Genomic DNA, 15172 nt, shown 5'->3' on the forward strand with positions numbered 1-15172 from the left:
CATGCTTACACAAAACTTTAATATTTTGCCATGCTGACCTTGGAGCTTTCATTGTAAGGCAGATAATAAGTACCAATGGTTGATTGCCGTCTACTATCTGTGTTTTGCTCATAATTAACATCGCACTATGTGGTTCAGATTTGGCTGACAATTTGTATAGGTCTTTCACAAAGTCTTATCAGCTACCTGGTAATTTGCATATCATTACCCTCTGTAATCCTTCATTTCAGCTATGCCAGGATTAAAAACTCTAATTAACTTTTTTATAAAGTGTTGTAGTCTGGTTTAAATGTATATTATAGAACCTGAATTTCAATAAGTGGGGTATACTCCTACAGCTCAACAAAAGCAGTTTGATAAATTAATCTGTACATTTTTTAAAATAATATAATACATGCAAGGAATTAGTTTATTGCTATTTTACACCTTGTCAAATTGATGTTGCACACGCAACAAAAGCACTGCACGATACGCCATTCATATGATAATAACATATTGGAACCATCATTTATACCAAGCCTCAAATAAATAAATGTTTTTCAGTATTCATTTCAACTGGAAGGTACCCAAGCATGGGTGACTAATATATTGCTATTAATGGAACCAGCATGTAAGCAATATATATATATATATATATATATATATATATATATATATATACACTGTATATTGTATATATACACTCACCGGCCACTTTATTAGGTATACCTGTCCAACTGCTCGTTAACACTTAATTTCTAATCAGCCAATCACATGGCGGCAACTCAGTGCATTTAGGCATGTAGACATGGTCAAGACAATCTCCTGCAGTTCAAACCGAGCATCAGTATGGGGAAGAAAGGTGATTTGAGTGCCTTTGAACGTGGCATGGTTGTTGGTGCCAGAAGGGCTGGTCTGAGTATTTCAGAAACTGCTGATCTACTGGGATTTTCACGCACAACCATCTCTAGGGTTTACAGAGAATGGTCCGAAAAAGAAAAAACATCCAGTGAGCGGCAGTTCTGTGGGCGGAAATGCGTTGTTGATGCCAGAGGTCAGAGGAGAATGGCCAGACTGGTTCGAGCTGATAGAAAGGCAACAGTGACTCAAATAGCCACCCGTTACAACCAAGGTAGCCAGAAGAGCATCTCTGAACGCACAGTACGTCGAACTTTGAGGCAGATGGGCTACAGCAGCAGAAGACCACACCAGGTGCCACTCCTTTCAGCTAAGAACAGGAAACTGAGGCTACAATTTGCACAAGCTCTATCGAAATTGGACAATTGAAGATTGGAAAAACGTTGCCTGGTCTGATGAGTCTCGATTTCTGCTGCGACATTCGGATGGTAGGGTCAGAATTTGGCGTCAACAACATGAAAGCATGGATCCATCCTGCCTTGTATCAACGGTTCAGGCTGGTGGTGGTGGTGTCATGGTGTGGGGAATATTTTCTTGGCACTCTTTGGGCCCCTTGGTACCAATTGAGCATCGTTGCAACGCCAAAGCCTACCTGAGTATTGTTGCTGACCATGTCCATCCCTTTATGACCACAATGTACCCAACATCTGATGGCTACTTTCAGCAGGATAATGCGCCATGTCATAAAGCTGGAATCATCTCAGACTGGTTTCTTGAACATGACAATGAGTTCACTGTACTCCAATGGCCTCCACAGTCACCAGATCTCAATCCAATAGAGCATCTTTGGGATGTGGTGGAACGGGAGATTCGCATCATGGATGTGCAGCCGACAAATCTGCGGCAACTGTGTGATGCCATCATGTCAATATGGACCAAAATCTCTGAGGAATGCTTCCAGCACCTTGTGAATCTATGCCACGAAGAATTGAGGCAGTTCTGAAGGCAAAAGGGGGTCCAACCCGTTACTAGCATGGTGTACCTAATAAAGTGGCCGGTGAGTGTATAAGGTTTCATCTGAGTGACAGCAATGTCAAATATCTATGTCATAAATAGTGAAAGATTTGTTGAACTCTACTTAGAAACATGTATATTAATAAACTTAAAATGACCATATTGAGTGAAAATCTAGGACTTTTTGATTAACTTTGTTCCATTTTTGTACATTTTAGCCACTTGTATCTGCATTATTTGTAAGGGAATAGAGAATTCATTGTATTATCAGTGTTTTATGCAAAGCACACAATATAAGAAAAATCTACTATGCATATCACCATATGAAACATTTAAAGGACACAACGTTATGTTTTAGTGTATGGATCACCCTGGAAAGTTTTTCAGACAAAAATGTAGCTGCACTAAATCAATTTTCGTATAATATATGCTATGTTCCTGACAGGTTACAACTTACATCAACATTTTTATATTTCCTCAGAACTTTTCATTGAATGTTTTTCATATAGTGCAAAATGGGGAATTGAGATGTCAGTAGAAGTATTTTCGTAAAAATCCCTCCAGCATATATGTGACAGGCTGAGGTCCCACCGTGCGGAAATCCAGTTTTTTTTTTTTTTGCAGATTTTGTTGCAGTTTTTTGAACCAAAGCCAAGAATGTCTACAAAAGGAATGAGGAGTATTTAGGAAGCTCGTATACTTCTGCCTTCTGATTAATCCGCTATTGGCTTTGGCTCAAAAAATACATCCGTTCATTCACACGGAGGAAAATGATGAGGAATTTGGTGTGGAAAAAAGGAACCCATCGAAGTCAAAGAGAGGCATTTTTTTTCAGCGCTGAAATTCCACACCAAATTCAGCGCCATTTTCCTCCATGTGAATGCAGTCTTAAAGTTGTATTGGTCAATTTCCATCTCACATTTAGATGACAATAGAGAACAATGGCATTGTGTGATTTCTGTAATTCAGCTTTCAATCTTGATTGCCTTTGGCATGATGCCAATCCAGTTTAAAGTCAAAAATCTAATAAATCAACCAGATCTACTGGCAAGAGACCCTGTCTATGGATAGTTTCACTCATAGGGTTTTGAGCATTTTCTATTGCAATTTTGGGGAATTTTTTTGCAATAGGATTTTTTTGTGCTACAATTCAGTCAGATGTTTTTTTTCTGATTAACACAGAGTATTTTTTAGTGTCTTTGGTGGTGTTTTTTACATTCAATGAGTAAATGCTAGGTTTCTGCTTCTTTGCAAGCGTCTTGGACCTATTTAGCGTCTCAAGATATGAAAACATCTGGTTATTTTGATAAAACAAAAAATATAGCTTTTTAGTACTTGGAAGGTTTTTCTTTCTTTGTGCCCTGAGCTTGACAACACTGTTGTTATACATGGCACGATCATGAATATTCTATTGGAATGTAAATGACTGCACGCACAGTATTGGCAGCTCATAAATCCTAAGTAAAGCGGCAAGGGTTAGACTAAAATTATAGCAAATTAATTCCAGGTAAGCTTAAAAAGCATTTCTGGGTTAATTTACAAAGGAGGATTAGGCAAATGAATCAAAATCTAAATGTCACCTGGACTTCAGAGAATGGGAAGCTGTTTGTCAACTACATCAGGATCAGAGGTCAAGCCCATTAGATCTCAGATGCCCTGTGACAGAATGCCAACCATCTGGTCTACAATATCCTTGACATCCTATTTACTTTGCCTAGTTACTAAGTAATATACTGGAGATAAATATTAGCTTGTACAAAGGCATCAATTTGCATAAAACGTGTCATATTTCCATGACTCGTGTCAGCTTAGACTGGCATGAAACAAAAATATATACTTCCCAAGGGTGCTTTATATTTAAAGTGGATTTCATGGCAATGTAAGACCGCTTTAGATCTTACATTGAACCAGCAATCTGTTCCCTTAGACAAAATATCTCTTGCAAGGGATAATTCAGAAATGGAGAGATGCCAGAGCACAAATGGGCTCCGGGGAATTGTCGCGTAGGTCTCGGGAAAGACATGTCTATCAGGTAACTGCACAGTGGGGTCAGAATATGATTTCTTTACCTAAACTATTAGCGTTTGGATATGCCAGGACTGTAAATAATGAAGCAAACAGATGACTGTAAACATGAAGAGCTTTACATGAATGCCCAAGAGCGAGCAGACTCCTGTGTAAATATCAAGCATACTAGCCTTCTGTTGGATGTTGTGTTTTCTCTTCAAAAGCTAATATAATCTGCTGAAACATTTTCTAAAAACTCTGATAATTTGTGCGATACAGGCCAAACTGTTTCTTTATTCTTCTCTCACCAGGATGCCAGAATCACACCAAGAGACCTCTTAGATTCTGCAATATAAATCTCTAAGACAGAATTAGCTGTACTTGGAGTGTTTCTTTTATGAAAACTGCAGACTTATCTTATTACATGTCAGCTCTCAGCCTGCTCAGGAGTACTTAGACAACTCTACACGGATCCATTTGCACAGTCTAAATAAAATACTGAGATGAAATATTCAATATCAAATACAATGGCTTTACGTAGATGTGGGCCCAGAGCAATGAAATGTGTATTCGTCTTACTTTTAAATTATACAACAGTCTTCAAAACCTTAACACATCCGGAGCACCAAACTCTGTGGAATGGCCAACAAAATGAATCAACATGTCCAACAGAAAACCTGTCAGAAGCAATGATCATTAGCTGCTAGCAAACCACTTTTCTTTTCTAATTTCTATAACCTTTTATATTAAAGCTGGAATTTAGATTTGTAAACCTGCTATGGACAATGCTTCCTTTTGAAAGGGACCTGACAGACAATACGCCATTTACAGGATACCCTAGTGGTAAGACCCAGAAATTAGTTGTAGCCTAATCTTGATGCAAATCAAAGTATTTAATGCCACAATCTAGGAAATATATGTTACGTAGTTGTTTTGAAACACAATAATGTAATGCACAGGTGATCTAGGTATTCCAGAACAATAGACACTATATATGTAGCTGCTCTCTGATCTGGGTAAGTTGACCATACACATAAGATATTTATCTTAAGACTGTCACAGATCTAACTATATTTGGTGTAATCTACAGAGAATCCGATGTGTGCGGTGGTCATCCATATAAGATTTACAGCAGGTGCTACTAAAATAAGCAGAATATACCAATGGTTTGCAGATGAATATATCACATGTATGGCTAATGATATTTTAACCCATTAACTGCTAATCATTATTTTTTCAATAATACGGGAACTGCACTGTGAAAATGGCCTCGTGTGTGCAAGGCAATACATGCACGTGATCAGTTTAGGTTTCCTATCACAGGTTGTTCGTAGGTTGGTTAAAGTACCCGATCCCCAATTGGGGATCATGGCAGTTAATGAGTTAAAGAGGCTCCATCATTGGGAAAAGTCATTTTTAGATAAGCACATCCTTGCATACCCTTTAGAAAGGCTATTTTTCATGCACCGTTTGTATGTAAATCGCCTCAGTGGTTTTTTAATGAGCCCGCTTTTATTCATATGCCTCTTGGTGCACCCCGGAAGTCTCATCATGTACTCCTCTTTGCTATTGTTTCCTATGGGTGTATATAGCACAGGCTGCTGCTGCTGACTTCCTGCTTGCACACACAGATAGGAGAGAACAGCAGGGACAAGTGCTGCTGGGAACTTCCTGTGCTGGCTAGAAGCTAATTAGCATATGAATAAAAACAGGCTAATTCAAAAACCACTGAGGCAATTTACATACAAAATTTACGTGTGGAATAGCATTTCTAAAGGCTATACAAGGATGTGATTAGTTAAAAATTACTTTTCCCAATCATAGAGCCCCTTTAATTTGCTCTGTGGCTCAACTTCTTATGGTTTTCAAGATACCTGTTGCTATAATATGGGATGCTTTATTGTTTACCTCCACAAGATATAAAAAGCTGTCCTAGTCATAATAAGACAGGGCTTGAATAACTGGAGCATACCTGTAACAAACTCTCACCTGTATGATCATTAAATGATGCTTGAGCAAGATCCCTTAAAAGCTGAAACATTGCCTAAGTTAAAATAAGAGCTCTTCACTTGGAATACTCCATTTTTGCATACAGTGTTTTGCAGTGATGAGTAGTTAATGAATAGAGATGAGCGAACACTAAAATGTTCGAGGTTCGAAATTCGATTCGAACAGCCGCTCACTGTTCGAGTGTTCGAATGGGTTTCGAACCCCATTATAGTCTATGGGGAACATAAACTCGTTAAGGGGGAAACCCAAATTCGTGTCTGGAGGGTCACCAAGTCCACTATGACACCCCAGGAAATGATACCAACACCCTGGAATGACACTGGGACAGCAGGGGAAGCATGTCTGGGGGCATAAAAGTCACTTTATTTCATGGAAATCCCTGTCAGTTTGCGATTTTCGCAAGCTAACTTTTCCCCATAGAAATGCATTGGCCAGTGCTGATTGGCCAGAGTACGGAACTCGACCAATCAGCGCTGGCTCTGCTGGAGGAGGCGGAGTCTAAGATCGCTCCACACCAGTCTCCATTCAGGTCCGACCTTAGACTCCGCCTCCTCCGGCAGAGCCAGCGCTGATTGGCCGAAGGCTGGCCAATGCATTCCTATGCGAATGCAGAGACTTAGCAGTGCTGAGTCAGTTTTGCTCAACTACACATCTGATGCACACTCGGCACTGCTACATCAGATGTAGCAATCTGATGTAGCAGAGCCGAGGGTGCACTAGAACCCCTGTGCAAACTCAGTTCACGCTAATAGAATGCATTGGCCAGCGCTGATTGGCCAATGCATTCTATTAGCCCGATGAAGTAGAGCTGAATGTGTGTGTTAAGCACACACATTCAGCACTGCTTCATCACGCCAATACAATGCATTAGCCAGTGCTGATTGGCCAGAGTACGGAATTCGGCCAATCAGCGCTGGCTCTGCTGGAGGAGGCGGAGTCTAAGGTCGGACCTGAATGGAGACTGGTGTGGAGCGATCTTAGACTCCGCCTCCTCCAGCAGAGCCAGCGCTGATTGGCCGAATTCCGTACTCTGGCCAATCAGCGCTGGCCAATGCATTCTATTAGCCCGATGAAGTAGAGCTGAATGTGTGTGCTAAGCACACACATTCAGCACTGCTTCATCACGCCAATACAATGCATTAGCCAGTGCTGATTGGCCAGAGTACGGAATTCGGCCAATCAGCGCTGGCTCTGCTGGAGGAGGCGGAGTCTAAGGTCGGACCTGAATGGAGACTGGTGTGGAGCGATCTTAGACTCCGCCTCCTCCAGCAGAGCCAGCGCTGATTGGCCGAATTCCGTACTCTGGCCAATCAGCGCTGGCCAATGCATTCTATTAGCCCGATGAAGTAGAGCTGAATGTGTGTGCTTAGCACACACATTCAGCTCTACTTCATCGGGCTAATAGAATGCATTGGCCAATCAGCGCTGGCCAATGCATTCTATTAGCTTGATGAAGCAGAGTGTGCACAAGGGTTCAAGCGCACCCTCGGCTCTGATGTAGCAGAGCCGAGGGTGCACAAGGGTTCAAGTGCACCCTCGGCTCTCCTACATCAGAGCCGAGGGTGCGCTTGAACCCTTGTGCAGCCTCAGCTCTGCTACATCAGAGCCGAGGGTGCGCTTGAACCCTTGTGCACACTCTGCTTCATCAAGCTAATAGAATGCATTGGCCAGCACTGATTGGCCAGAGTACGGAATTCGGCCAATCAGCGCTGGCCAATGCATCCCTATGGGAAAAAGTTTATCTCACAAAAATCACAATTACACACCCGATAGAGCCCCAAAAAGTTATTTTTAATAACATTCCCCCCTAAATAAAGGTTATCCCTAGCTATCCCTGCCTGTACAGCTATCCCTGTCTCATAGTCACAAAGTTCACATTCTCATATGACCCGGATTTGAAATCCACTATTCGTCTAAAATGGAGGTCACCTGATTTCGGCAGCCAATGACTTTTTCCAATTTTTTTCAATGCCCCCAGTGTCGTAGTTCCTGTCCCACCTCCCCTGCGCTGTTATTGGTGCAAAAAAGGCGCCAGGGAAGGTGGGAGGGGAATCGAATTTTGGCGCACTTTACCACGCGGTGTTCGATTCGATTCGAACATGGCGAACACCCTGATATCCGATCGAACATGTGTTCGATAGAACACTGTTCGCTCATCTCTATTAATGAACTATTCTTCAAGTTGGAAGAGTGGATGGGGTTAATGAGTAATATAGTATCTCCTGCAGACTGACTCAGTGGCACACTATTACTATTTACTATCAGTATAGGAAATCGCTGCAAAAGATTGTAATAAGAAGGAGATGATATCTCCTTGCAGCACTCAGCTCTTTGTCCTCAGAAGGCCAACAGGGAACGTGTCATGTGACTGGTGAAATAACTGAACTGAATGAACTGCTGAACTAGAAACAAACCATAAAGTTCACAAAACTGCTAGAGACAATAATTCCAGGTAACGAGGTTGACAATGGAAATGTTAATAACTTTGCACAACTGTGAACATTTTAAATACACCTAATCATATTAAATCTTATCCAAGAATGTAGTTGTGACTCCAATCTAGATTTCCCATCACTAGTATTTTGGCGCTTTTGGCATTGGGTGTGAGGCAGTATAAACAATTTTTAAATCCTGTTTGCAGTGTTTCTAGCCTCTGTATACTACTATATAACAGCACAATCCTACCTTATGGAAGTATTCAACGAATCCAGTACAAAGAAGCAAATATCCTGAAAACTCTTAGGAATTGAGCCACAAAGTAAATTAAAAAATGGCATTGCATTTTATCATGCAAATAATATGATTTATTTACTGAGGCCAATAACAGCATGCATCTTGGCCTAGTAATTGCTTTTCCATACAGCAACACAGACTTTGAAGAGTGATATCGCAACCCTCAAGCACTGAAATCCAATACAATACCACTCTGTATCACACATATCCGATCCCACACTGGCTACAATTTCCCAGAGTTAATACTCTAAGCAATATAGTAATATACAAATAACAAAACACATCATTTGCAGTTCATGTTGGTTCATAAATGCTAACCATGCATGATCTACCAAAGGTTAATACAAAGTGTATAAATAATAACTAAATGATTAAAAATGATTTCCATGGATACATTTGCTAACAAAGACTAATAAAACCTAAAGATATGTATCTTATTTGCATGCTAATATCGAGCGTTTAAAAGTATTCCCTGAAGCACAAATTATTTTAACAGCAGATGGGGAACCATATTTCTGCTGTTCTTATTCCAGAAGTAGTTTGCAAAAACATGGCCACATAAATGCACTATATTTACCTAAAGTAACACAAGTCTTGAAACCTAATATACTGTATACTGTTCTCCCTTATCTCCTAGGAATTATACCTTTCTACACAAAGCCACATGTCGGGTATCATGTCTACCTGAAAATAGGAAACTAATCATGATCTAGCGGTAGATAAAGAACAATTCTGTGTCACACTCCGACCAGAGACCATTCACACACCACATTCTCATTTCTTACAGAGAGAAAAAAAAGCTGTCAAATATTGGAATAAACACCAATTTCTAGTCAAGGAATGGAAGTGAAATCAGTGAAAGGATGAGAAGATTTTTTTCTCACTCTTTATGGTTCCCTTACTAGTAATGGAAATATTTGTACTGCATATAATAAGTTAGAATATTTCTACTAAGGTTCAAAATGTAACCAGATTTTCTGTATGACAAGCTCAGGTATAATGCATATTAGTAGAGATGAGCGAACAGTAAAATGTCCGAGGTTCGATATTCGTTTCGAGTAACTCCTCAATATTCGACTACTCGAATTGAATATCAAACCCTATTATAGTCTATGGGGGGAAAATGCTCGTTTCAGGGGTAGGCAACGTTCGATCAAATTATACTTGCCACGTCCACGAGTGAGGGTCGGGCTGGATGCTCCGAGAAGTCTTCTTGCAGCGTCCCCGCGGCATCTTCCGACTCTGCATTCACTCTGCCAGGCATCGGGCCTGGGCAGAGCTGACAGCGCATGCCCGCACTACAAGCGGACATGCGCAGTCGGCTCTGCCCAGGCCCGATGCCTGGCAGAGTGAATGAAGAGCCGGAAGACGCTGCGGGAAGCTGCACGGAGAAGACTTCTAAAGGTAGGAGAAGAACCAGCGTTGATTGGCCGATTGTATAGCATTCGGCCAATCAATGCTGGTTCTGCATTGAACTTTTACATTCGAATAGTGAGTGGTACTCGATCGAGTACGAGTATTTCGAATACCGTAGTCAGGGCCGCCATCAGGAATTTTGGGGCCCCATACAGCCTAAGTGTCTGGGCCCCCCCCCTGCCATTTTTGCTTTGCGCGCCGTGGGAAATTTAGCCCCACCCACTGTTATGTTGACTCCGCCCACTCATTAATTTTCCATTTGCCCGCACACTGTATAATCCTCCTACAGTCACCCGTAAATTATATGTCCCCCTCCGTCTCTCCCCTAGCTTCATATACACCCTTCATCTGCCCCCAGATTCATGTCCCCTCCATCTCTGCCTCCAGATTCATGTCCCCACATTTCTGCCCACAGATTCATGTCCCCCCATCTCCATACCTCCCAACTTTTGAAGAACTAAAAGAGGGACAAAATGTGTGGCGCGCTTAGCGCGCCGCAGCAAATTTAGCCCCGCCCACTTTTGTGTTGACTCCGCCCACTTGTTAATTTTTCATGTGCCCGCACACAGTATAATCCTCCTACAGTCACCCGTAAATTATATGTCCCCCCTCTATCTCTCCCCCAGTTTCATATACACCCTTCATCTGCCCCCAGTTTCATGTCCCCCTTCCATCTCTGCCCCTAGATTCATGTCCCCACATCTCTGCCCCGTTTCATGTCCCCTCCATCTCTGCCCCCAGATTCATGTCCCCCCAGATTCATGTCCCCCCTCCATCTCTGCCCCCAGATTCATGTCCCCCATCTCTGCCCCCAGATTCATGTCTCTCCATCTCTGCCCCCAGATTCATGTCCCTCCATCTCTGCCCCCAGATTCATGTCCCCACAGTGTCATGCCGTCCCCTCCTTCATCTGCCCCAGTGTCATTCCGTCCTCTCTTTCATCTGCCCCCAGATTCATGTCCCCACAGTGTCATGCCGTCCCCTCCTTCATCTGTCCCAGTGTCATTCCGTCCTCTCTTTCATCTGCCCCCAGATTCACGTTCCACCTCCACATTAAACTTACCTTCTCCTCCGCTCCCTCGCCGCTCTCTGCGCGTCTCTCTCGCTGACACATGCGGCTGAAGGAAGGAGCTGACACAGGTCAGCTCCACGCTTCGCAGCTGGGTGTCTCTCTCGCTGACACATATGCGGCTGAAGCGAGGAGCTGACCTGTGTCAGCTCCTCGCTTCGCCGCTGCCGCCTCTCTCGCTGACGCTGACATGTATGCGGCTGAAGCGAGGAGCTGACCTGTGTCAGCTCCTCACTTCGCCGCTGCCGGCTCTCTCGCTGACACATATGCGGCTGAGCCGGGTTCCGGCTCAGCCGCATATGTGTCACCGAGAGAGGCGGCAGCGGCGAAGTGAGGAGCTGACACAGGTCAGCTCCTCGCTTCAGCCGCATATGTGTCAGCGAGACAGGCGGCAGCAGCGAAGCGAGGAGCTGACCTGTGTCAGCTCCTCGCTTCAGCCGTGTATGTGCTCAACTCAGATCTGCGTCCTCTGGACGCAGATCTGAGTTGAAACAGGACATACAATGACTGCTGCCGGCGCCAGGGGGCCCGGGCCCCCCCCATTTTAAAATTTGGCCGGGCCCCTGACGCCAGTAGCAGTAGTACTGGCCTATCGGCGGCCCTGACCGTAGTATTCGATCGAATACCTACTCGATCGAGTACTACTCGCTCATCTCTACATATTAGCTAGGGGCATTATTAGGTTAAGTAAATATATATCTTTCTTTTATGATAGACAGTTGTAGACATTGGATTCTAAACAGGAAAGAACATCCGATCTCCATTTGTTGTTGCAGCCATATAACACCTCTTAAACACAGGTTATGCTGCCTCTTGCATGCTGAGGCCAGTTGTCTGGATTGTGTTACTTTACATTTTCTGCATCACAACCCTACTTATTATTAGTCTGAGGAATAAATACTCATTGCTGTAACAATACAAATCAATAGATTTCTTTTGCCAGGTTCTATTTGTGTACGATTCTCATAGTTCAATCATTATTTTAAGTTTTTAGCACAATCTCTTCATAATTTCCCATGAGATATATTTGTAGGACATTGCCAGAGGTCAGCAGAAAGTCTACAGGACTTTACCACCGCAGCGACTAGAATAGTTAGCATTTCTTTTCATCTGTCTAGAATGGGAGTTTCAGCTTTGAGTAAAGTGTAAATTTCTGCCACAGTCTTCAGTTATCCCTAAAGACTGGAAGACGCCTTGCTGCATATGCCCTCAGGTAGGTGACAATGTTGAGCCAACAAAGCCAAGAGATAAGCTCCAGTGTGAACCTGACTTATTCCTAACTAGCAATTTCATCTTTCATAACTTTATTGAAAAATATAATTTCAACTGGTGATATATTTGAAACTTATATTTCTGTATTAAATACTAAAGGCAAAATTAATAGGAAGAAGAATATGTATATTTAGATGAATTTTACATACTCATGCACAACAGAAATAAACAGACTGAAGCACTTCAAGGTTTAAGAAAACACTCAGACTTGGGATTTTTCACATTTGATTTTCTTTACTTAGAAATATTAGAAGTACATCATTGCACTATTGTTTTATAATCCTTTTGAGGTTATCCTGCTACTTTTATGAAAATCTACAAAGGTTTGATATGAGACTTCATGTGTGACTAACAGAAAGCTATATCTAAAGCAATATATCTAATTATGGAAGGATCCAGAGGGGACATTGAAATGGGAACAAGGGGTTGAAGCCAAATATATGAAACCAGGTCAGCATTACTGTCAGCGAACCTTGAGGTTGTATTTCCTTATTTCACTTCCCATTGCTTTGAAGAATGCAATAAATAATAGTCTGTGTTCTGCTGATGCAATGGCTGAGCAACCAGAGAGAGCTCAATGCTATTTTTGTAATGCTCTGGTAGCCAAAATGGAGTGTTTCTTAAAAATAATAATCTTCAAAAATAATAGTCTTCAAGATGAAGCTTTACTGTCATTAATGGCATATTCAGTCCCTTATAGAAATGCAGGAACGCACATTTGTTCATAGGAATCTATTTGTCACTTACCTGATAAACCACCAACATCCATCTTCTTTAGGTTCTTTGCTTCCAGAATAACAACTGTTAGTTTGCCAGCCGTGGGTACATAGCGGAGGGAGAAGCAGATGTCACCAAGTTTCTCTTGCTGTAAAAATAATTCAAGCAATAAATCAGTCAAATATGTTTGTATTTATGCAGATTTATAGCCCTAATATGTACCAAAGCTGGGAAATAATTCTATAGCGTGGAGTCATTAGGAAGACTTTGACATCCTCTTGGCCCTCAGACATTAATCCAGTTACACTACTTTCACAACAGGTAATATATTCTTACATAGAACCTCTTTGTTTATATGACCATTATTGAGCTGATATAACATATAACACAATATTTGCTTGCTTACGGAAAAATATATTCTTTTAGACTATGATAAAGAAAGCAAAATGTAGAATAACCATAGATAACTTGGAGTGGTCATCAGTGGTCACCACCATCTTTGACTATGCTGCAGTAGCAGAGATTTCTGATGTCCATTGCACCTGATGTCATGTCCAGATTTCTGATGTCATGCACCTCTGAAGTAGAGACAAAAAGATAAAGCCCTCAAAGAAACCTCATCTTGTCCATAAGGACTGTTCTACATGGTGACTTAGGACATAAGAACAGGAGAAAGGTCTAGAATGTAGAATTATATAAAATACACAACTGGTACTTATATGAATAAACAAGCTAAAGCAGTAACTAAAGAAATTCAATTTCCTCTTGTCCCTCAGATAATACTATCAAATAATGCTCATAATATACCAATACCGACAATTACCCGAAAAATATCTTACTAAAGTGACAGCACCAAAATGCTACTCCAAAGAAAACTGAGACCGCATAGATATCATATAAGTATAAAAAACCTTTACCTTCAACATAAGCAAGGCATATAAGCTATAAAAGTATGTTAAATGATTTACACTAAAGTCAGCAAATCTGGTGTTTCAGTTATCTGGCGATTTTTATTTATAATGTATTCTATACTATACTGTCAGCAATATGAGTGTGTAGTTCTATTACACAATTTTAGGAGATAGCTGATATAAAATAACACTTCACCTTTCTCTTACAACATTGTAAAGCACAACTGTGAAACCTAGGCAGATATAAGGGTCTTCATATTTACAGAATTACAACATACTGTACCTTTAGAATGCAGTCAGAGGCAAATACAGTATGGAAACATATACTATATATACTATGGGTGCGGTACTACTATCACCCATAGTAGGTGCAAAAGCTCTGTTATAGTTGTGTACATGAGGCTATAAACTAACAAGATGCAATAATTTCCCAACAGTAAATATTGCTTTATCATTATGATTTCTATTTATTATTGTATTACATTCAAATATACTTGTGACAAAAGCATTTTGTTTTCTTGCTTTTATTTACATTACATATAATATAATATATATTTTATATTGAAATCTATCTACCTATCTATCCATCTATTTACACACACACACACACACACACACACACACACACACACACACACACACACACACACACATATATATATATATATATATATATATATATATATATATATGTATTTATTTAAATCAGGTCTTGAACAATCTTTTCACAGGTAGACTAATTGGAAGTTGGCAGATCCACTTGACGTTAAAAGCATGTCTAATGCATACAATGTATATGCTTAATCACGTATATCTTATTCTGAGCTTCAGGCATTCATCTACTTAATTTCTCCATGTTGCTATGTAAACCATCTCATTTCTACTTCTGTCATTGCAGCTGTTCCACACACAGATGGACTTTCCCTTCTTTTTACCCAAATCTCAATGTTTCAGGTTTCTTTATTCTACTTCTATCTTTGAAATCTGGGCAGTTTTTAAGCTAAGGCCCAACGTTGTGGAAACACAGCTTATTTGATGCAGATTTTGTTGCAGTTTTTTGAGCCAGAAGGTAGAAGTATAAGTACTTTAGATATATCTCCCATTCCACTTGTGGCCATTCTTGGTTTTGGCTCAAAAAAACGCAACAAAAAAAAGCAGTATTTCCGCTACGTGTGGTCTTAGCCTT

At 41.0% G+C, this 15172-nt stretch overlaps 1 protein-coding gene across 2 annotated transcripts in view; it reads right to left on the reverse strand.

Moving 5' to 3' along the window:
* Positions 1-15172, reverse strand: part of SYT1 (synaptotagmin 1) — a 160979-nt gene that overhangs the window by 40213 nt on the left and 105594 nt on the right. For both annotated transcript variants that reach the window (XM_075274373.1, XM_075274371.1), the window contains exon 6: positions 13106-13223. In XM_075274373.1, coding sequence (XP_075130474.1) covers positions 13106-13223 — 118 coding nt within the window. The remainder of the gene's footprint in view (positions 1-13105; positions 13224-15172) is intronic.

Source organism: Leptodactylus fuscus, chromosome 5 (genome assembly GCF_031893055.1).
Source record: "Leptodactylus fuscus isolate aLepFus1 chromosome 5, aLepFus1.hap2, whole genome shotgun sequence".
NCBI lineage: Eukaryota > Metazoa > Chordata > Amphibia > Anura > Leptodactylidae > Leptodactylus > Leptodactylus fuscus.